Genomic DNA, 23535 nt, shown 5'->3' on the forward strand with positions numbered 1-23535 from the left:
CCTCATTTTACTAGATCTCCTGCAAGCCTATGGAATGACCAGGGAAGAAACAACAGAGGCTCTACTCTCTCCTCATGAAAAAGAGCGGGCCCTTAAAGTCAGATCCTCAGGTAAGGTAGTAAGTGGGACAGCGTGCCCAGGAAAATGCAGGCCCCACACAAGGAGGCAAGCTCCAGGGAGTCGGAGCCATGCTGGGAGAGAACTTTTGTTTCTGTGTCTTTAAATGAAGCACTTTATTTATTTGTTTGTTTGTTTATTTATTTATTTTAACCTTTTTTTTTTTTAATGCTTTAAGTGACATTTTACAATTCAAGACAGCTTCTCATACAAAAACTTAAAGGCACATTGTTATGTGAACCTATACTCCTTCTCTCCACCCTGTATTTCCTGTGTCCGTTCAACCAGCCCCCCTCTACCTTCTCATCTCACCTCCAAACAGGAGCTGCTCACATAGTCTCATGTGTCTACTTGAGCTAAGAAGCACACTCCTCACCAGTATTATTTTATGTCTTATAAAAAAAAAAATATATAGTCCAGTCTAATCTTTGTCTCAAGAATTGGTTTCAGGAATGGTTTTAGTTTTGGGCTAACAGAGAGTCTGGGGACCATGACCTCTGGGGTCTCTCCAGTCTCAGTCAGACCATTAAGTCTGGTCTTTTTACTAGAATTTGAGGTTCGCATCCCACTTTTCTCCTGCTCTATCAAAGATTCTGTTGTGTTCCTTGTCAGGGCAGTCATTGGTGGTAGCTGGGCACCATCTAGTTCTTCCAGTCTCAGGCCGATGGAGTCTGTGGTTTATGTGGGCCTTTCTGTCTCTTGGGCTCATATTTTCCTTGTGTCTTTGGTGTTCTTCATTCTCCTTTGCTTCAGGTGGGTTAAGACCAATTGATGCATCTTAGATGGCCACTTGCTAGCATTTAAGACCCCAGACACCACTCACCGAAGTGGGATGCAGAACGTTTTCTTGATACATTTTGTTATGCCAGTTGACCTAGATGTCCCCTGAAGCCGTGGTCCCCAGGTACCCACCCCTGCTACTCTGTTCCTTGATGTGTAAATGAAACACTTTAATCAGAAGTCATTTTATTCCAATCTTGCAGATACCCATTGTTAATTTTCTGGGTAGGATGTAGAGTTCTTTTGTTTTTTGTGGTGGTTGTTTTTTCACTGCTTATTCTGATACAGGTAGTCCCCAAATTATGATGGGGTTCCATTCTCACGACTCCACTACTGTAAGTTGGTTCTGTCATAAGTCAAATATCTTTTTTCAGCTTTCATTATTATTGCCATTTATCATCAGTATCTTTATAAATCTGATCTTTATTTGTCTTTGGGGGTTGGAAACATTACATATAAACATCTTCAAGTGAACATCTGAGAATAACATCAGCAAATTATGCACTGTGACATTGTATGTAGTACATATTACTACTGATAAGATGTACCAAAAAAAAGAACAGATGGTCATAAGTGCTGTTCATTGTAACTTGATTATGTCGTAAGTCGGGACTACCTGTTCTTCCTGCTTTAGAAGTATCCCACTTAAATTGGCAAATGCCCAGTAACCCTAACCAGAAGATTGCACAAATCCTGAGAGGCAAAAAGTAGATAAGGTCGCTATGAGTCGAAATGGACTGCCAACGATTTGGTTACTTATAGTATAGATAAGAGAGGCCACCTGCTGGGCTAGGTTTTTCGCACACACATGATCTGTGAGACAAATGATCTTAAGCACAAACATATTTCTACTGTGTTTCCCTCGGTGGGTCCACTTTCTCATTTTGACATCTTTTAGAGGTTTTCCTCTTCCTGCACATGCTGACTTCTCAAATTTCTTGCTGTTATATTTTTCTCTAGAACTTTTGAGACTGGAAAAAAGATAGACTCTTTAGCTCCCACTCAGACAGTGGGAGGCTGTTCCTGCTTCTGTTCGTAGTTTCCATTTGCCCAGTTGTCCTCTACCTGTCCTGGTCCCCTCTGCCTGGCTTGATGTCACCTAGAGGAAAGAAACCCATGTCTCCCTGTTTTCATTACTGCTGCAGTTCTGGCGCAAGCTGGAGACGGGGTCAGGCTAGTAGATAGGAGGGAGAAGAAAGGAAGGGTAGGGCAGAGTGGGTTTCTGTAGACTGTGCCATTCTACATAGCTGGGTGGGTCACCAGCAAGTTCCACAGTCCCTGGTCTGACAGAGACTGGAGAAACCCCAAGAGTATGGCCCCCAGACACCCTTATAGCTCAGTTAGGAAGTCACTCCTGAAGTTTGTCCTTCAGCCGAGGATTAGACAAGCCCATAAAACAAAGTGAGACTAAATGGGCACACCAGCCCAAGGACAAGGACTTGAAGGCAGGAGGGGACAGGAAAGCAGGTAGTGGGGAACCTAAGGTTGAAAAGGTGAGAGTATTGACATGTTGTGGGGTTGGCAACCAGTGTCACAAAACAATATGTGTATTAATTGTTTAATGAGAAACTAGTTTGCTCTGTAAACCTTCATCTAAAGTACAATAAAAAAATTAAAAAGTAAAGTTCCACGGTCCCTTGGCAAGCATTCTGAAAGTCCACACATTCTTCCAGGCCCTTAGAATCCAGTTCAACTCCAGATGTGACTTTGGTGACTTGGTAGGGGAATCTGACAAGGACAGTTTGTCCTCAGAAACCACCCATGGATCGTTGGGTTAACAGACGTGGGCAATGACAGGGTAACACAGACTGCCGGTGAAGCAGACTGTCTCTGTCTGTGGAATGGTGCTGGCTAGGCCATTTTACTACGTGCCAGGCTTGGCACAAAGCCTGACCCCGTCTCCAGCTTGCGCCAGAACTGAGCAGTGCCTTGTTTCCACCTTATAACAAGCCTGCAGGGTAGGAGAGATGCTGCCCACTTTGCATATGACAAAAACTGGGGCTCAGAATCGAGCAAATTCCCAAAGGTCACACAGCTAGGAAGAGGGCCTATGATCCAAACCTAGGTCTGGAGATGGGACTTCCCCACTGTCTGGCTGACTCCAACTCCCAGGGTCTTCTCAGCTGTGCTCTTGCTTGTCCTTAGTCAGGATTCCTAAGGGGTGGGTCTGAAGCCCTGCTCCCATGGCAGGTAGGCAGGGAGGTGCAGGAAAGGCCCAGAGCAGAAGCCTGAGGGTTGACTATGTGACAGTTGTCTGTATGTGACATCACTCTCAGCCGTGATCGGGCATAGGTGCCTGTGTAATGGGGGCAGGGGGCCATCCCCCAGGATGAAGGCACTTTGAGTTGAAGTTTAAAGAAGGGTAGGGAGAGAGTTCCACATCTCCTTGGACCTGGTTCCTGCCTCCCCAAACTCCAAGGAGGCCAGCCCAGGAGGGGAACAACACTTGCAACTGTGCAAGGATCAAGACCAAGCTACTGGGTTTGGCTTCCAACTGCAGGGAAGCCCTAGGAGGGGGACAAGGCACCTCCCCTGTGCCAGTGCTATGCCTAGGCCAAGCTTTGCATATGTAATCTCACGAATCCTCAAGAGGTAGCTACAAGCATTCCTACTTTGCAGAAGGCAAAAGGAAAGCTCGGAGAGCCCAAACCTCTTGCCCAGATTCTTTCATTGTCAGGTACTATTCCGAGGCTGGGTGTACAGTAGTGAGCAAAACAAAGTCCCTACCCTCATGGAGGGTGAAATATAGTGAGAGAGGCAGGTCTCAAGTAAGCACAGAAAGAACCAGGTAATTACAATCCAAGGTGTAAAACAGTATTAGTGGGGGCATTTTAGGGTGGAGTTGGTACCAGGGTTCAAGCCCCCTCCGTGTCTGCCTGACTTCAGTGCCCTAATTCTTCCTACCACTCCACCCAGACCCAGAGGCCAGGCAGGCAGCCACCTCACTATAGCCACCCAAAGTTGGCCCATCAGTCTGCTGGGGCACGCCAGCCTAGCCCTGCCCAGCAAGAAGCCAAGAAGAGGAATTACCTCAAGGCTTTGCTAAGTTCCAAAGGAAATATGAAGAGATCACAGCATTCTAGATGAGCTGTTCCTTACCCTACCGCCTGTACAGTGTTTGGTGTCTTCCTTAGCCGTTCCCAGATCTGACCTCCCTTGCTCCTCCTGACATTCCTGGGAGGGAGCAGCAGGGCAGCTCAGAGGGGCCCTTACTCACTGCAGTCCCAAAGCCCAGGACGCCTGGCCGTGCCCTCCAGGATCTGGCCTCTCCAGCAGGAAACAGGCCTGAGCTCTGGAGCCCATGAATCCCAACCTGGCTCGACCAGCACAGGCAACGGTACTCAAGGGGACGGGAGTCCTTAGGGAATGACTGCCAGACAAGAGGCGTAGAGGACACTGCCAGTGCCATCCGTGGGCCACATGGCCCACATTTCCCCAGGGATTCCCTTCATGGCAGATAGAAGGGCCCCACCCTGTTCACCCACCATCTTCCACCACAGTGCCTCTGCCTTTCTATTCTCTGGGTGGGTTTCAGTGTGTATTTTGTTCAGACAAGGATTCTGCTGCGTAAAACAAAGCCACAATCTAGTCAGGCCTCGCCGTGTCACAGTGGAGGCCCAGGTAGGGGCAAGGACCTCTTCAGTTCAAACCCAGGTCAGAGGGGCCTTGGGTAGTCAGAGGGGCTCCTGAGTGGGGGCAGGAGAGAGGAAGTGCCTACTGTGGGCTTTCTTTTCGGTTGGCCTTCAGCCCTTGGAACCGACTGTCCCAGGGCTACAGAAACTTCTGGAGTTTATCTGGCCCCGGGGTCAGGACTGGGCCCTGGCGATTAACTGCCTTCTGCCAGACTTTGAACCCCGAAGCCACTGAGTGCTCCTCCAGACCCTTTCCTGTCACCCATAAGCAGATGGAGGGACAGAGAGGGCAGCACCAGACAGGAATGACCAGAAAACTGGCAGCCTCTCCACCTGTGCAGCCTGCGGTGTGCTTTCTGAGTAGAGGCAGGTCTCCCTGGGGTGTCGTCCGGCCTTCTTCATACCTCAGTTCAGTCATTGCAGAGTCCTTCCGTTAGCCAGGCTGGCTTGACATCAGATGTGCACATTACACAGTGGCAGGGAAAAGAGTCGGTGAGCAAGGACTGATGAGTGGGGGAAGGGAAGCCCTGGGCAAGGCTGGCCTGGTTGAGGAGGGCTTCCTGGAGGGAAGAGGAGCCAGGTGTGGAGCACGGTGGTCCTCACTGAGGGAACAGTTTCCTGAGAACCTCAAAGCCAGAGACATATGGCACCACAAGGAGCCGAGAAGCCCTGCAGGGCTGGAGGCAGAATGGGCACCCTGGCAGGGCTGGGACGCTGGGCCCAGGGGGCGAGGGTGGTGAGTGGCAGGTGGTAGGCGGTGGCTGGCAGCCCAAGCTCCCGTGTCCTTCTCTTTCAGAGTGCAGCTCCTTCTCTCCCCCCACCACGGTGATCCTCCTCATCCTGCTGTGCTTTGAGGGGCTGCTCTTTCTCATATTCACATCAGTGATGTTTGGGACCCAGGTGCACTCCATCTGCACAGATGAGACGGTAAGTGGGAGCCCACCCACCACCTCCGCACCTGGGGTTGGGGAAGGAACCAGCCCCGCAGGCCGGACCTCGGAGCCCAGTAGACAGGCCCCAGGAGTGCAGGCTCATGTCGTGCGTTTGCAGCAACACTTAGATCTTCTTCACACACACGTGCGTCCCCCACTCCTAGAGCAGGCACAACAGATCACACCAGGAATAGGGCCTAGCTGCCTGCTGGAAGGTCCCTTCGCCTCGATTCCAGCTGTCCTTCTGTGATGGTTCTTCCCTGCTCACCACACATGGCCAGGCACTCTGTAGGCACTGGGGGTCCCTCTCCCTCTGGAAGTCACAGCCTAGAGATAGGATGATCTGCAGAAGGTGCCCTCCCCCGACTGGGACAGGCGGGGGCAGCTTCCCAGAGGAAGTGACTTCATGATTAGGTACTGAGGGCAGTGTCAGGTGACAGGGGTGTTGTCAGCTCTGCAGAGCAGTAAATACCAAGCTCTCACCTGGCCTCTGGGTCATCTCTGCTTGGCAGCTCTGGGCTTCGTCCAGTGCCCCACACCCAACCCCCCACCTTGCCCTCCCTGCCTGCTTCCTCTCAGAAGCCTTGAAGATGCTGGCTGGGTTGGGCTGGAGCTGCTCCCCTGCCACCTCTGCCCCCCCCATTCCCGAGGTGTCCAAACGCCTCGAGGTGGCCAGTCCATGGCTGTGACGTGGGCATCTCTTCCTTTTTGGCTTTTCCAGGTAAGGGGCCTTAGGAGGATGGGGCTGCTCTTAGCTCTCGGTGGGAGGAATGGAGTTGTAATTCCATCCTCTTACTGTTCATGGCTGCTTCCTGAGGTTCCCCCTCAGGCTGGCAGCTCTCAGCAGTGGTCTTGGGACCCCAGGTGGCGCTTTGGCCGTGTTGGGTAGTCAGCCTAGATGGAGGTTCACAGGAGGGCAAAGCTGTTACCACTGCTGAGACCCTACCCTCCACTACCACCAAAAGCAGAGAAGGGAAGGGACCGTGCTGCCCGGCAACCCAGGCCCCCCATCTGAATCTGTAGGGACTCCCAACAGTTTAGAGGGTTGGGGGACTCTCTGCAACTTTTTTCTAAGAAACAATATCACTGCATAAGAGTTTCTGTGAAAATAGAGGTACTGGTATAGATCCAGCCATTTATCCAAGCAGTAAATAAGACCAACTTCTCTGTGTAAGACCTGCAGGGACCCCAAAGGTGACCCACTGTTGGGACGCTGCCAGGCCACCTAGGCCATGGTCTGGGAGAGCCAGAAGGAAAACTCTTAACAGCCCTGGTCCTAGTAGTTCTTCCACCTTCAGACCATTCCTAAAGGGAATTGTGTTAGAAAGGAAAGAAGAAAGGAAGTGCCTGCAGCTCCTGGGACAGGCCACCCTCTCCTTGACCTGTATCCTCCCAGGCCCCCAGGCTATGAAGAAAGACTCAGAATCAGGCTTGGAGGGGAGGCCTCGGCAGCCCCAGGCTCCCACCTCACCAGAGACCACAGCAGGCAGGCCCCTGGCTGGGCTCCTGCAGTGCTGCTGGGCAGGGCCAGCTCCATCCGAAAAAGGGGAACGAGGAGGGACCAGCTTTTCCCCCAGCCCCCACTTTGCCTGTGGAACGTAGCAGGGGAGGAGGCGCAGGCCCTGCGACAGCTGCCGTGGTGGCCTCCTTCACACTCTTCCCCTAAGGAGCGTGAGGACGACCTCTGCCGTGACTGAGGCTGACTGGTCTGTCCCTGCAGCCCTCTAACCTATACTAACCCCTCTTCCTTCCTCCTCTGTGGTGACTTCACTCCCTCACCCATGGTGTCTCACGCTGTTGCCTTCTCAGTTTGTGTCTCTCCAGTTCCACTAAGTGAGGTGCTCCTTGACCTCCCGCTGGCGGGACTAATGGCACCAGAGCAGTTATTTGATTTGTTCCTTTTTTTTTTTTTTGTCTGCAAAGTGGTCATAGTCGCTCCGAACTTCCTCTGAACCACTCTGGTTCATGACTGTAAGCTCCTCCCCCGCTAAGAAGGCGACTCACGGACACCAAAGCCTTCACAGCCCTCCTTCCATGCACACCGCCTAACACCAGGCCAGGACACCTCTGTAGAACCCAAGTGAGGACCCAGTCTGGGTAAAAGTGCTCCTTACCTCAGACACACCAGATCGCAGTCATAGGAACAATGGCTTAGGCACCTGCTGACTTTGCTTCTTTTTTCCTCCCTTCTCTGAGGGACTTGTAAACATGTGCCCACCAGAGAAAAGTATTATTACTTAAAATAACTTTTTTTTAATTAAAAAGAAAAGAAAAAGTCTTATTTAGATAGCTTTAAAGGTTGCTTGAAAAAAAGAAGCATTTACACATTCACCTCAAGCTAATGGACCTCCCTCCCCAAAAAAACCCACAGCAGAGAAGTGCTTGACTGAAAGTCTGATTGTTCTTGTTTTCAGGGAATAGAACAATTGAAAAAGGAAGAGAGAAGATGGGCTAAAAAAACAAAATGGATGAACATGAAAGCCGTTTTTGGCCACCCCTTCTCCCTAGGCTGGGCCAGCCCCTTTGCCACGCCAGACCAAGGGAAGGCAGACCCGTACCAGTATGTGGTCTGAAGGACCCTGACCAGCATTGCCACTCAGACACAAACCACATCACAGCACTACCGTCTGGCCCGTTCTCATGAATGTTTAAACCAAGAAAGCAACTACTCTCAAACTTTTCTTTTTTTAATGTCTCAAGTAAAATGGCTGAGCATTGCAGAGAAAAAAAAAAAAAAGTCCCCCAGTTTTATTTTTAAAAGATCATCCTATTTTTTTGGTGACCGAAGCTGCTCTTCTTTTTCCTTTTTAAAATTACTTCTCTGGCCTCTGGTTTCCTCTCTGCTGTCTGTCTGGCGTGACTAACGTGGAGGGGTGCTGTCTCCAGGGCTGTGGCCACCTCTACTAACCGAGTGAGACATGAGTGATGCTGGTGGAGGGACCTGCCCTGGATGCCTGATTGGGGACCAGTAGGAGACCAGGAGGGCCCGTGGCTTCCTCCTGCCCAGCAGGCAGCGGCAGGCTCTGAGGATGGGACTTGAAATCTCAACAAAGATGGACGCTTACCCCTTGAGGCCTGAGCAGGCAGCATCAGGGTTGAAGCCTTCAGAAGGGCCTTGACAAGCGACCTTACCCCCAAGTGGACACAGTTTGCCTCCGAATTCACGGAATCAGTTGCCTGCCTTGTACCTTATGGGCTTGGGTGTGTAGAGTGACTTGGGGTGGGGGGGACGTGGGAGAAAGATTAAAGGGGTCTTATTTGTATTCTGGAATCAGCAAATATATTCCCTCTGATTATTTGGAAGACTGTGAAGGAAAAAAATTTTTCCAGTTCCAAATGCCTTACACAATCAAAAAATGATGCCATTTCAGCCCAGCTACATTGTCCTTTGTTATAGCTACTTACTCTCTTACCCACCCCCCCCACCCCCACCCCAGCAAGATGCCAGTTAAGCAGTGTTAAGGTTGACGAAACGGGCACCACACCAGCCACAACCCCGGCCGTCAAGAAGGCCAAACCCCTTCTTCTTAGTTTTGTAAATCTTGAAAGTGGGTTCACTTTCTGATACTTGAGATCCACAAATGTTCACATCCTCGTGTGCACATTTATTTTAACCTGGGAGGCTGCTGTCCAGCTGGGGCGTGTTGCTTCCTACAGTGGCTGACCACGATGCAGGGGCACGTCGCAGACTGTGGAGCCAAGACCGGAGTAGCGTTTTCCGTTTGGGAGGGACTTCCAGTGTTCAGCCTCACTTGAAAGAGGCTGAGTTAGACAGTAAGAGTAGGCAGGGAGAACCCTTCGAATGCAGAAATCGGAACTCTGAACATCTGTGAATTCTTACACTTCGTTTTTTAAAGCAGCTGCCACAAACCTTGTTTCAGCTTTTGCTCGGGGCGGGGGTGGGAGCTAAGGTTTAGTAAATCCAATCTCGGGTAGGAAGAAAGTTGATCTAGCCATGTGGTTTTTTTTGTTTTATTTTTTCTTTTCAGAAAAGTATGTGGAAACACGCTGCATCTTTTCAGTCTCTGTCAGCGCTTCCACATGGACACAAAATACAATAAAAATTTTCCAAAACCTGTTCTGATCTAGCTCTGCTCTCTCGCAATGTGGTGCTGAGGGGCGAGCAGATTGGCCACCTTCTCTGAATTTTCTGTTTGTTTTGTTATTTTTAAACTACATTGATGCCCCCTCTGCCAATGAGGTTTTGTTGTTGTTGTTTGTAAAGGATGTTCATCCCTATCTTTTGAACAAGCTTGCCCCACCAGGCCCCTCTCTTTTGGCTTTCTGCTGCTGAAATTGCTCCCCTTGTGTTGATTTTCTCTCAATTGCTACAGAAAAAGTCACCTGCCAGCTGAGTTTGCTCCTAGCATCTGGTTGGGGAGGAGACCCTTCTTCCTCTGACCACTTAACAAAAAGCAGTCCAGCCAGAGGGAACCACAGAAATCCGCCACGTGCAAGTCCGATGCGTGGCTTTGTGAAGCTGAGAGAGATCAGGCCTCAGATGTTTAGCCAAAGAACTTTTACTTGCCTCTTCTGTGTTACTTACGCTGCACTCAAGCCTGAGAGCCTGTTTTTTAAAAATGCTGTTTTTAGATCTAGTTCGTAGCATTTGTTCTCCACATGCCTTTTTTTTAATTTACGGTCTGCTTAGGTGTATCAGAGAAGTGTGGCTGTGCTGGAGTGGCTCCAAAGCGGTTCAGAATGCTCTGGTCCTGCTCTGCTCCTCAGGGTAGTCCCTCAGCAGGCGGTGCTGTGGCTCTGGCCCTGCTCCTCCCCTCATGGTGGTCCCTCAGCAGGCGGTGCTGCGGCTCTGCCCGGCCCCTCATGGTAGTCCCTCAGTAGGGGGTGCTGCGGCTTTGCCCCTGCTCCTCCCCTCGTGATGGTCCCTCAGTAGGCAGTGCTGTGGCTCTGGCCCTGCTCCTCCCCTCATGGTGGTCCCTCAGCAGGCGGTGCTGTGGCTCTGGCCCTGCTCCTCCCCTCATGGTGGTCCCTCAGCAGGCGGTGCTGCGGTTCTGCCCCGCCCCTCATGGTGGTCCCTCAGTAGGGGGTGCTGCGGCTCTGGCCCTGCCCGGCCCCTCATGGTGGTCCCTCAGTAGGGGGTGGGTGCTGCGGCTTTGCCCCTGCTCCTCCCCTCATGGTGGTCCCTTAGTAGGCAGTGCTGTGGCTCTGGCCCTGATCCTCCCCTCCTGGTGGTCTCTCAGCAGGCGGTGCTGTGGCTCTGGCCCTGCTCTGCCCCTCTTGGGGGTCCCTCAGTAGTCAGTGCTGCGGCTCTGGCCCTTCTGCTGAGGAAGGCAGATGGAGGCCCAGGAAAGATTTTTTAAGTATTGAATGCCCTCGACCCAGGTTGGTTCTTTTCTCTGTGGAATTGCTAAGGAATGCAGTAGATAGTGCTGGAAATGTACTGAACTTTTTTTTTTTTTTTTTGAATCCTAAAAATAGAAACTCATCATTTAGACCTGAGCATACTATGTCTGTATGTCCCAGAGAGAAAGGCAGGGTCCTTCCAACATCCTGGATGATTCTACCTCTGGGCTTTTAGACGCCTTTTGGCTGGAAAGAATGAATGTTCCCCAGATCTCAACCAGAATGAAATTCTGCACTCATCGAAGATGCAAATAACCCAGGAATCCCTGTGTCTTTCCTATTTCATTTTCCTTGAGACTGATCACATCTTGCCAAGAGCGCGATGAAGAACATGTCATCGTTTGCAGCGTAGCGATTGGTTCCCAGCCTGGCCGCCATACAGAAAGGTGTTGGAGTCCTGAGCTGTCCTTAGTATTTCCAGATTTTTTTTTTTTAATGAAAGATGACATCCTGGTCGTGCAGTGGTTAAGAGCTAAGGCTGCTAGCCAAAAGGTCAGCAGTTCAAATCCACCAGCCATTCCTTGGAAACTCTATGGAGCAGTTCTCTGTCCTATAGGGTTGCTATGAATCGGAATCAACTTGACGGTAACGGGTTAATGAAAGCTGACATCTCTCTACACAAAGGCGGCTCCGACTTTTTGCTTTGGCACTTGAGTTCTGACCACACCGAATGAGGACCTCCTGGGAAAATGAACTAGTAGCAGCCACAGCCTTCCAGAGCATGGGCTCTGGGGAGTGGAGGTGAAAAGTGAAGAGGAAGGTGATGTAGTATGCGGATTAGGTGATTCCCAGGTTCCTCTTTGCCTGCCAACTTCAGCTCTTTGTTCATAGCAACGAGACAGGACATGCAAAATGCTTGGGTCCAAACAAATCTATGCATATTTGCACGGACCAAGTGATATCCTGCACAGAGTGAATTTGGATGAAAATGCATGTGCTAAGTCTCCTTTTGTCATTCTGTTTCATCTCTGTAAAGCTTCCCTCTTGGAAGAGCCCAAAACAAGGCACTTTATATTACCAGCTTTTTGCTCATTCTGGTTAGGCCACTGATGCAAAACAAACCTTTCAGACAAGGCAAATTAACAGACACTTTTTAAACCTCTCACACAGAAACCCCTCTCCTCAGAGGCCGGGCCGTGCGTTCCCACCCAGGTTAATGGGTTTTAGGTTTCATCTCAAAGTTTGCAGAGCATCACTTTAAAGGAGGAGCCAGCCGGAGAGATGGGGGGCCCCAACCTAGAAGTGACCCTTAAACATCAAAAAAATGTGAAGAGAAGAAAATTTTGCTAGAATCCCTTTCAAGGACCCTGTAGCCATGGTTGGAAAGAATACTGAGCCAATGGATTGCAAAGTGAGGTTCCCGGACCAGCAGCAACAGCATCACCTGGGAACTTGTCAGAAATGGACATTCTCTGGCCCCACCGCAGACCTATGGAATCAGAAACTTTGAGAGTGGGACCCAAGACTCTGTATTTTTATAGCCCTCCTGGGGATTCTGACACACACCCAAGTTTGAAAATCCACTTGGGGCTTGTAAGAGTTGTCTACAGGTGGTCCCTGGTGCCTGCTGATGACATGGGTCATGTGTACCGGGCACAGTGTGGTGCTGAGTGGGGTGTGCATCTGTGAGGCTGGCCAGCGCTCCCACCACTAGAGAAGCCACAGGGCCCTGTCCCCTCATAGCCCACGGCCTCCCCAGTAAATGAAGGCTGAGAAAACAAGGAAGTCTGTCTGTTTGAAGGGGAGCCCAATTATTCGTCTGCTCAGCACTTCTTCCTGCACATCTCGTCAGTCCAACCCTTCTCTGGACCCACATGCTCACTGGGTGAAGAACCATCCCGAAGGGAGAGGGAAAAGTTGGGCCCAGAGACCTCCAGGTGGGAGGACCGCCACTGAGTAACCTGGACCCAGGGGAATTTTGTCAGTGCAAACACATGAGTGTGTCCTGGCCCTCAGCTCCCCTCTGTGGGCCTCAACACTCACATGGCCTTTTTCTGTATCTTTCAATACATATCAGACCCCGAGAATCACCTCGAAGATGATTATTTATAAGGAAACGGAAATAAGCCACGGACCAGCCTACTCTCACAAACCAAAGCCTTCATTTCCCTACTCTCTCCCCCAAGAAAAAATCATTGACAATTTGAGCAGCATGAGTACCCTAGCATTAGCAAAGGGGGGCCCCAAGGGACCCTCTTCCACCCCAAGCACCTACACAAGGAGCTAATGAAGCTGGTCCAAGGAATAATGAAAAGCACCGGAGAGCTATGTTTGCCAGAAATCTTCTGGGGAACAGACATGCTCTAATGCAGACAAAGGATGCCCTGATCTCTGCAAGCGAGGTAGTATAGTCTGGTTGTTAAGCATGTGGGCCCTGCTGCGCGACTTACCACCTGTGTGACCTTGGGCATCGACTTCCCTAAGCCTCAGCTTTCTGGGCTGTAAAACTGGGGTAATCATCTGAATCACAAGGTTGATGTGAGGAATAAGTGGGATAAATTGATGTAAACATTAGAACAGTGTCTGGCATACAGTAGGGCTTCCCTAAATGTTTACTCCTGTTATCCAGAACTGTGCTTCTCAAACCATGGGTCACAACTGTTCGTGATTTGTAAAGTCGACTTATTGGTTTGCAACCAGCATTTTTTAAGAGATTTTTAAAAATATTCATTACACATTGTAGGTAAAGCATTGTTTCATGAAATGTGCACATTCACACACACACACACACACATTCTAGATTGCAACGGGAAATTACTTCCTATTGTGGGATGCAATACAAAAGTGTGAAGCCACTGATGAAAAGGGACTGCCTTGTCTGGCCAGGTACGACAAGGGCCTGTTTTGTGGGGCTGCAGCGTGAGGTCTGACTTCTCATGAGATAGGGAGAAGGGGCACAGCCTGCTCTTGCTCTGGAGGGTCTCAGCTGAACCCATGCAGAGCATCTATTTGGGTCTCTGTCTCCCTTGGAAGCCTTAGTCCTGGCGCATTCACTGGAGACAATGGTGGGTTTGTTCACAGATCACAGCTCCTGTGTCACCCAGGCAGAGGCCCAAGCACACACCCCTTCCAAGAGGTGCAGGTTTAGGCTGTTGCCCAGTCACCAGTAATCAACCGTTCTTGCTTTCTTGAGCTTGAAGTGGGTATCACTGCTGCCTCTGCAAACCTTGAGCTTATGTTTGCCTTCAGGACACCATTCAATCCACACAAAACTCGAAATTGATTCCTACCAAGAAAAAGCCCCACTGGCTGAACAGAGAATCCAGACCCTCAGGCCCTCTGTATAAGGTTCTTTTGGAGTATGTTCTTCCTTCCAGACTGAGTTGACACTCCTTGAACATTTGTCCACTCATCTGCTGAGAAGCTTGGTCTGTGGACAGCCCCAGGTTCCAGCTAGAAAATTTTTAGACACTTATTGAGATTGAGTGTAATCTGAGAGTCCTCTTCTTGGAACATGCCACCCTAATGGAAAGTAGTAATCCTGTGGGTCCTTTTACTTCATCTCCCTCTACAGATTTTCTCTGCTTTGGGATCAGTATGGGCAGAGTGGGGATTCGCAGTGGAATTGGAAATGCAGAGAGAAGGTACCTGTTCTAGTCCCAGCTCTGATGCATGACCAGCTGAACTGTCATGGCCTCCCGGAACTTTATTTCCCCATCTGCCAAGGGTCAGTACTAACATCCACCTCCTCACATGGTGGCTGTGAGTACCCACGGTCATAGCTTTGAATGAGCCCAAGTCAGTGTATAAACTGCCAAACAGCCCCTTCTAGGTGTTCCATCTGTAGGAACCACGTACATGTTGACATCTGCTTCCTGTGCCATCAAGGTTAACCATCAAAGTTAAAGTGCCCCTCTTGGCAGGCTGCAGCTGGTCACCCAGGAGGGGAAGCAGGAGCACCTCAGTTGGCTGTTGCTGCTTCTGCTAAGAAGGGAAGCCTGGCAAGAAGCCAGCTGGGAGCTCAGCCTCCATGATTAGGTCCCTTATGAGGTTCCCTCAAGACTTGTGTCAACCATGTACATTTTCTGGACGGAATTTTTTTTCTGATAATCAAAGTTGACACTCGCTCATTGTAGGAAAATTGGAACTCACCGAAAGTGTACAGAAGTAAAGGCAAATCACCTAAAATTCCATCCCCAGAGGTGACCGCGGGTCACATGATGATACGCGAAACTCTTGGTTTGGTTTGGTTTTTTCCTTTTAAACCACACAGATGGGATTTTTTTTTACGTCATGTAAAATTCTTTAAAAAACACCAATTTTAATAGCTGGATAGTATTCTGCTTTGTAGAATAATTTACTTAGCCGTCAGTATTGGACATTTTGGTTGTCTCCAGCTTTTCATTATTATAATTCAGTGTTCACATTTATACTGAAGAAATCATTGTCTCAGATTTTTTCTTTTTTAACTTTTTATTGTGAAATAATTTCAGACTTAAAAAAATGGCAAGAATAGTACAAAGAGTTTTCATATACACTTCAATCAGTTTCTCCAAATGTAAACATATAACCAGAATACAGAAATAAAAACCAGGAAATTAATATTGATACAATACTGTTAACTAATCTACATACTTATTTAAATTTTTTCAATTGTCCTTTTCCTGTTTCAGAATCTCACATTGCATCATTTCTCATTTTGCCTAGCCTTCTTTAATCCATACCAGTTCCTCGGTCTTGGTCGTTCGTGACCTTGACCCTTTTTTTTAACTGAGGTGAAATTCACATAACAAAATCAACCATTTTAAAATGAACACAGTGACATTCACAGTGTTGTGCAACGACTACCTCTGTCTAGATTCCAAATATTTTCATCAAATCTTGACATTTTTCAAGATTACAGACAATCCACCCATTTGAGTTTGTCTGATATTTTCTCATGATTAGATTGAGGTTTTGCACTTTTGGCAAGAACACCCCTGAAGTGATATTGAGCCCTCATCAATGCAGCATATCAAGGAGGCACATGATGCTGCCATATCTCATTGATGGTAATTTTGATCACTTGGCTAAGGTGGTATCTGCAAGTTTCCTCCATTATAAAGTTACTATTTTTCCCTTTGTAATTAATAAGTATCTTATGAGGAGACACTCTGAGGTGAGATTCTTTTTGTTATTGTTGGATTTTTTGGTTTTTTGTTGTTGTTTTGTTGCCTTTTTTCCTCTTGGTTTTCTCTGTGGCCTTTTTGTCTCTTGGGCTAATATTTTCCTTGTGTCTTTGGTATTCTTCATTCTCCTTTGCTCCAAGTGGGTTGGGACCAATTGATGCATCTTAGATAGCCGCTCACAACCTTTTAAGACCCCAGACGCCACACACCAAAGTGGGATGCAGAACATTTTCTTAATGAACTTGTTATGCCAGTTGACCTAGATGTCCCCCAAAACTATGGTCCCCAGATGAGATGAGATTCTTTAAGCCTACAATTCTTGTAAAAATCAAGAAACTTAAATCTCTGAGAGAGTGTGGGAAGAAAGAGTGCTGGAGAAGAATTGGCCCAGAATACAGTCAGATCTCAGTCTGTGTGTGCACCTCAGTTTCTCATTCCGCGTAACAAAGGATTACACCAGTTATGTGAGGATCTTTTGTGGAAAAGAGAAAACCCAGAACTGGGTACACAGAGATCTTTCCAAGGTGGTCTTCAGTCGTGTGAATGAGCAATACCCATGCCTGGCAAACACAGCAATTCCTCTTGGCTTTCAGAAGAGATGGAGAAGGCCAAGGCCCCACTGGGGTCAAAACCCTCTGCAGAGGGTGTTGTGAGCTTGGTGAGCTGGCCTGACTGTGCTTCTAACTCCTTTGGGCTTCTCCCCCTAACCCAACACCCTTTCTGGCCTGGCGAGTGAATCCAGCTGACGCCCTGAGGCAGGTGAGTGGGCAGCGTGGGAAAGGCTGCAGGGAACATCTCCTGCATGACCAGGCCTGACGCCAGCCCTCACCACCCGTGATGACCCTGTGCACCCCCAGCTGCCCACTGCACGTTGGGCTCACTACCCACCCCCCTGCTTCCTCACCTCATGTTGTTTGTATCCTGCGCTCTCCCCATAATCCTGTCATCCTCCTCCATGCTGTCTGCTGTGCCTACCTACTCTGGGGGGAGTGGCCCAAAATATTTAGGGGAGTCACTGTTTTTAGTGGTCTCCATGGATGGATGACCCAGCTCATGCCGGAAGAGGCCTAGGATATTACTCCTTGGGCCTTGGCCATTGGCAGCCAGGCCCCTGCCCAACAGTTGGCGTTATCAACGCTGGGGAGACCTTTGTGCCTGTGGAAGGAGAGGAGGGGAGGGCTGAGTGGTGAGTTTGAAATAGGCCAGTTCCCCAGGAAGGCCCTGCTTGCTGCTCCTCCATGCCGCTCCCCACACATGCCCCAGGCACCATCTTAGCCACCCCCTGGGCCTCATGCTGTGCTGTGCGGGGGCTGGGGGTGCATGCATGAGGGTGCACAGCACCATCTATGCTGACCCTCTCTATCCCCTTGTCCCTCCAGGGCATTGAGCGCCTAAAACGGAAGCATCAGCCCAGGCAGCACACGGGCAGCTGGAAGACAGTCAAAGAGACCTTTGGCGGGAACTTTTCCCTGAACTGGTTCAACCCTTTCTCCAGACCATGGCAGCCAGAGCCCCCCAACAACGGGGACTGGGTGCGGCAGGTGGCATCACTGTCAGACGTTAACAACACCGAAACGACAGAGGAGCAGTCTGAGGAGACGAAGGATGAGGAGGACTCTGTGCAGGTGGTAGATGAGTAGCCACTGCTGTGGGGAGAAAACCAAACAGAAGACGGTCACATCAACCTTCGTCCTGGGTTTTGGGTAAAGGGGCTCATGGGTATGACATGCTCCCCCTGCACCTCCTGACACTCCTTTCAGGCCATTCATCTGGCATTGCCATCCCCTATGACACCTCCTGCTCCCTCTCTGTTAGGCCAGGTCTGAGGGTGGGATGGCAGAGGGAGATGAGGGACTTTCTCTGAGTTCATCTAAGAGTCTGCCCTGAGAGGGGTCGTCAGGAACCATTTTCCAAGACTGGGAGGCCTTCTCACCCTTCAAAGCCTCTGCCCAGCAAAGGAAGCTCTGAGCAGGGCAACCCAGGGACAGAAAAGAACTTGCCTTTGACATTCCTTTGGTTGCCTCCCTTCTCTTGGGAAGGTGAGGGCCCTGAATCTGGCTTTTGAGAATGAAGACCATGATGTCAGAATAGAAGGACAGGGCAGAGGCTGGCCTTGGGGACCTGTCATCAGGAAAGACCAGCCTGGAAAGGGCATCCCCCTGCTGCTGAATTAGTAGAAAGGAACGGCTACCATAGCTGCCTCCAAGGGGAAGGTTTGGCTTGAGAGGGCCCCAAGGCTAGGCTACACACATGTATGGAACATGCCCAGGTCAGAAATGAGCCTGAAGTTAGGACAGTGGTCCTAAAACTTAGCACCCATTTCAAAGACACCAGAATCCTCACAGCTTAGAATCATTCTGCCTTGTGGCCAGGCATGTGTCTCATTCACAAATCCATCCACTCACAGGCCGGGGTGTGGGGAGTACCTATTTAGAGCTACATGCCCCACCCTCCCCCCGAGAACCTAATTTGACTTCCCCTCCTGGAGGAAATCTAACAGTCCACATGGGCCCAGAGCTGACCAGAAACCCTGCCTGTGTGCTTTAGGACGGCCTTTCCAAGGTGGCAACCATCTTGTTTTGCTGAAGGGATGGATGGTTGCCAAGGCCTACAGATTGGTGAACCTGAAAACAGACACTGACACTCCACACACTACCAGGATGAGCCTGGGTCCTGGGTCACCCCATTTGAAGTCTGGAGTGTTTGTGGCCATTAATGAAGGTCTGAACTGGGATTCTTGGGCTTAGACCCCATCCCAGTTGTTGCCAAAGCAGCATCTTCTGCACAAAGCCCAACAGAAGGGTATGGGTCCCAATTTGATGTAAGAGCGGAAGGGTTCATGTCCCAGTTTGGTGTAACAAAGCCTAAGCCTTTGTTCTTCTCTTTGGCCCTTTTCCCCAGTATCACTGGCACCAAACTCTGTGGAGGGCTTAGGCACTGAGGCAGAGCTGCTGCTTTAGGGGCACCACAGAGCATGAGTCCTGGCCTAAAGGGGCCTTCAGCCCCAATTCAATGGGGAAGAAGGTCAGAGTTTGGAGATGCAGCCCTAGGACACTGAGAAAGGAGGGCCAGGTGAACATGGGAGAACCAAGCAGCAAGCTAGTTCTCGGGCGGAATTCTTGGGCAGAAGGCCTGCTGATCCTGTCAGAGAGCACCTGTGGCTACAGCTGCTGACCCCCCAGGGTCTGGGGTTGATTGCCCAGAGGGGTCAGTGTTCACAAAGCTACCTCTATCCTAGCCTCTGCTCGGAGCTCACATTATGCCTACTAGGGGCCGTTGCCAGCCTCTGTTGTTGACAGAGCAACCAGAGAGGCATGCCCAGGCTGCAGGCTTATTTTCATGGTCTCTATCAGCTTTAATATTTATTAATCACAATGTAAGGAGCACAAGTCAGCTCTAAAGCCAATTAACTCGCAGTCTGGGCAGAGAGTGGACACTAAGTACTTTGGGAGAGAGCTGTTTTCACCTTAGGGGCCTCTATTTGCTTTCCTCGACCATCAGAAGGCAGCCCACTGCCAGTATGGTGGGTTGTATACCAAAGAGACTCCACACCGGCGAGGAACACAGTGCCAGCATCTCGGGTCCAAGGAAACAGTGGTTAGAATAAGAAAAGACAGTTCTCTGGTCACTCTGACCACAGTCAGCAGCAGCAGCAGTCTGTGCTGAGGTCAGCCCCTGAGGTCAGAGGTGTGTGCAAAACCACATGGCCCTGAGAAGTGTCCTTGCACTTTGGGCTTGAAACTACCTTCTTCAGGGCCAACTCAGTCTGAAAGCAGAGGTATCCACCAGCCTCAAGACTAATTCTGTTTTCTGAGATTGGTGGCTCTGGGAAGGAAGTTTGGGAGTGGGGGCATTTTACCTGCACAAAGTCAGACCCCACCTTACCCTCCCTCATCGCTGACCCCTCCCCACAAGGGAGCCTCAGCCACATCAGTCCTCGTTCTGCGAGTGCTGGATGGGGCCACCTCCAGGGTGACAGAATTGCCCTGATGTCAGACAAGAGGAGTCCTACTGGGAAAGAAGGCTGGGCACCAACCTTTGCCTCTTTCCTTGAGTAAAAAGCTCTCTGCTCCGCCTCAGTGGCTGGAGTCTCCAAAATCCAAAAAGCCTGGACAGTGCCTTTCTTCTCAGATCACCTCCAGGGGCACCTCTGGAAAAGCCATGTTTCTTCCACCACCAGCGTGGGAAATGAGCGAGGGTCACACACCGTGCTAGGCTTTATTGCCTCTTGTGATTGGGATGCCGTGCTGGGGAGACTCACTCACTAAACTCTTCTCTCTGGGCCATCTCCTGTGTGTTATTTCAGCAGAGAGATGTAACCACCTTTCATCCAACAAGCGTTTATTGAATGCCTACTGTATGCCAGGAGGGTGGGCATTTAGGACAAGAGTGAGCCAGACTGCGTTTTTCTGCTTTTAGAGCATGGCCTGACTGGCTGGCCTGAGGCGGGGAGCATCTGATCTAGGCGCTCCACCCCAGAATGTCATGCAAATTGCATGCAAAATGGCCTTCATTCAACCTAGATATGTGCCCCTCCCAGGGTGTGTGTCCAGTCAAGGGACAGTCCTTGAGAGAGGGGTTGATCTTCCTGAACAGGGCCCAGAACAAAGAGGCCTGGCCCCTGGAGGGCTAGTCCCCTGGCCTGGGAAGTTCAAAGGATCCACCAGCCCCCTAAGTGTCCACGTGACACCCAGCACTGGCATCGGTAAGAAGCTTGTTCACATTTAAAATCAAACAAAAAAAGTGACTCAGGTGACCACACCATCATCTTGAAGCAATCAGGGTTTAATTAAAGGCATACTGATCGTTTGAGCACATCTCAAGGGCAGAACAAGAGTTCAGAACTTGCTTAAGTTAACAGAGAAGGACTTTCTGTTGGCACAAGTTGGAGCCTCCTCCTGTGACGATGGCCCACTGGTTGGGCCCCCTCCTCAAGGGAAGGGGATCCTGCCCACACAGGTTTCTCCTGGGTCCACCTGGAGAAGCATGAGCACCTTGCCTCCTACTCAGGCTTTCTCTGGCCAGCTCCAGGCATCTGAGAAAGGGAGTACAGCCCCTTAGCCTCTTCCCTGGGTCTTGCGGGTTAGGTGAGCCTCTACTCTGGACAGCCTGCCTGTGCTGAGCGGGGAGCCTGAAGAGAGCCTGTAGCCAGGCCTCAGGGCTCTCTGGTGGTTTTCTGCTTATGCCTGCAGACCACCCCTTGGGCCCTGTGGGGTCCTCTAGCACACAGGAGATGAGATGGTGGGCAAGGTGAGAGGCTTCAAGTGGGGCACCCCCTTGGGGTTGTCTTCTTTACCACAAAGGTCAGGAAGGGGCACCCTTGTTTTAAACCCATCTTCTCTTCAGGCTGGCCAAAGTCAGGATCCCTTCTGGCTGGCCCCACCCTCCATGCCCTGAGGTGGAGGACCACAGGTGGGCCCAACGGCAGCTTTATTCCTGGAGGATGGTGGATCACAGGTACAGGGTTACTCAGGGTGAATTTACTTCCTGGCCATGAGAGGGCTGAAATGGAGGGGAGGAAACAACGGGCCCAGACAATTCACAAATTTAAGGTGGAGGATGCCACATCCAAGGTGAAGGAGGCTACAGTGCTTCTTTGGAGAAGGTTCTAGGGCTTCATGAAGGGAACAGGCCTGGAGCAGGGCATGTGCTCAGTATCCCTGGGTGGGCAGGCATGAGAGAACAGTGGGCACCCTCACCAGGAAGGTTGCGGCCATTCCTCATATCCCCCCTTCCATCTCTCCCTAAACTGGCTCCCTGGAAGGCTCATGATGTTAATTCTTCAACACCATCCCTCACAGGTCAGAGGGACCTGAGTCACCCCCTATCACCAAGGGGCTGGAAGTCTTGAACCTAGCAGACTGTAAACTCCTAATAAGCTACAGGAGCTCTGAAGGCACATCCACCCTGGGGAAGAGCATACAGCCATAGAGTTGGGCCCAGGGCACCCACAGTTTCAAGCTGCCTAAAGTTGTAGAAGGTGGAAGATAGACCTGTTAAATGGCTCTTAGACTTCTCTGGTATGTGTGCCACCCCACCAAGCCAACAGCAGAGGGAAAGCTACCAGCCCACCTGTTGCCCCTCAGACAGTTGTCAGTTGCCACTGAGTCAATTCCAACTCATGGCAATGCCGTGTGTATCAGAGTAGAACTTCTCTATAGGGTTTTCAATGGCTGATGTTTTAGAAGTAGATTGCCAGGGCGGACTTCTGAGACACCTCTGAATGGGTTCAAACTGCCAACCTTTCAGCTAGTCATCAAGCGCTTAACCATTTGCGCCACCCAGGGACTCTTCCTCAGACTAAAAAAAAAAAAAACCAAAAACCCATTGCCGTCGAGTCAATTCCCATTCATAGTGACCCTATAGGACAGAGTAGACCTGCCCCATATGGTTTTCAAGGAGTGGCTGGTGGATTCAAACTGCCAACCTTTTGGTTAGTAGCCGAGCTCTTAACCACTGCACCAGGACCATGATGCCTGGCTCCTTCACTTAGACTAGGGTCCCTGAAAGGGAGCCAGGGGGAGTCGGGGAGGAGCATCCAGGAGAGGGAACTCTTGGATTTCAGGCAGGCAGTAGAGAGGAGTGGCTATACTTTGAGAAGCCCCAAGCCAAAGCTGAGAGAACATCCACAGTCGGCAGGGCCTCCAGGGCTGGCCAAGCCTGGGCCTAGTGGGTCTAGCTGCCTGTGGCTCTAGTCATGTTGGCCTTTGAACTCCTTACCCTACACCCAGTTGGCTATTGAATCTGCCCTCACCTGTGTAATCATGCATGGTCTGAAAGCTCATCCCCAAGCAGAAGATGCTGAAGCTCTCAGCCAAGCGTCAGAGCCAGTGGGGCTCCCCTCTGTTTCCGCAGCGTCAGAGAGAGGCTAGCTGGTGATAAGAATAATCCTCTCAGCACAAACTTCTTTCATTTCATTGGAGCTAAACTTGACAATAAATTTCCTGGATCCAGTTCTCACTGGGGAGCCTTTTATTTGGAAGCTGATGGTCTCACCAGGCATCACGGTCCAGGAAAATGCAAAGGCACACAGACATGCAATCAGCTGAGAATCTTGGGGGCAGGTGCATTGCGTAAGGAACTCCTGGCTGTAGCTCAGCGTCTTTGGAAAGGCCTGGCCATTTCAGGACACAAAACCGTGGACCTCAACCCCAGATGCTGCTAGAACCATCTGGTGAGCTTTTGACAAATACTATAGACCAAAAGAGTCACATTCTGTGGGTCAGGGCAGCGCCCGCCCGTGGCCGAAAGGTGGGTGGAAGACTACTGGTAGCATTGTGGCTGGTAGCAGCACTGTTTACAAACCAGCAGGCTGAGGACCAAATTCTCTTGGTCTACATGGTGATTTTCACAATTTGAACCAATTGTCACCTTTTAAGATCCAGGAGGTTTACGCTGTAAAACATCACACGCGCTTCTCTGGCTTTTTCAGAAAATTCAGAAGATCCTACAGTGCTGGGCCCAGGTCCCCATGTGGCCTCGGCTAGCTGAGGTGAACAGCAGCAGCCACTCCTACTGCCACCGACCCCTCCATTCCTGCCCGTCCACAACACCCAACTGCCTCCCTTGCTACTGCCAACTGGTCTGGCCAGTTTGAGTCTG

The 23535-nt window shown here is 50.3% G+C and overlaps 2 protein-coding genes across 6 annotated transcripts in view; one reads left to right on the forward strand and one right to left on the reverse strand.

Moving 5' to 3' along the window:
- ZDHHC3 (zinc finger DHHC-type palmitoyltransferase 3) overlaps positions 1 to 22285 on the forward strand; it is a 64803-nt gene extending 42518 nt beyond the window's left edge. For 2 of the 5 annotated variants that reach the window (XM_010589872.3, XM_023547804.2), the window contains exons 6-8: positions 15 to 110; positions 5326 to 5456; positions 17313 to 22285. In XM_010589872.3, the coding sequence (XP_010588174.1) occupies positions 15 to 110; positions 5326 to 5456; positions 17313 to 17573 (488 nt within the window). In that variant the 3' untranslated portion in view covers positions 17574 to 22285. Of the gene's footprint in view, positions 1 to 14; positions 111 to 5325; positions 5457 to 7875; positions 8222 to 17312 lie in introns of those variants that run through there. The other 3 variants (XM_010589876.3, XM_010589875.3, XM_003409704.4) reach the window with 3 other exon arrangements.
- A 65-nt stretch (positions 22286 to 22350) lies between these two features.
- Positions 22351 to 23535, reverse strand: part of TGM4 (transglutaminase 4) — a 29789-nt gene continuing 28604 nt past the window's right edge. Inside the window, 1 exon segment of the mRNA XM_064274249.1 lies at positions 22351 to 23047. Within this exon segment, the coding sequence (XP_064130319.1) occupies positions 22802 to 23047 (246 nt within the window). The 3' untranslated portion in view covers positions 22351 to 22801.

This window comes from Loxodonta africana, chromosome 22, assembly GCF_030014295.1.
Source record: "Loxodonta africana isolate mLoxAfr1 chromosome 22, mLoxAfr1.hap2, whole genome shotgun sequence".
NCBI lineage: Eukaryota > Metazoa > Chordata > Mammalia > Proboscidea > Elephantidae > Loxodonta > Loxodonta africana.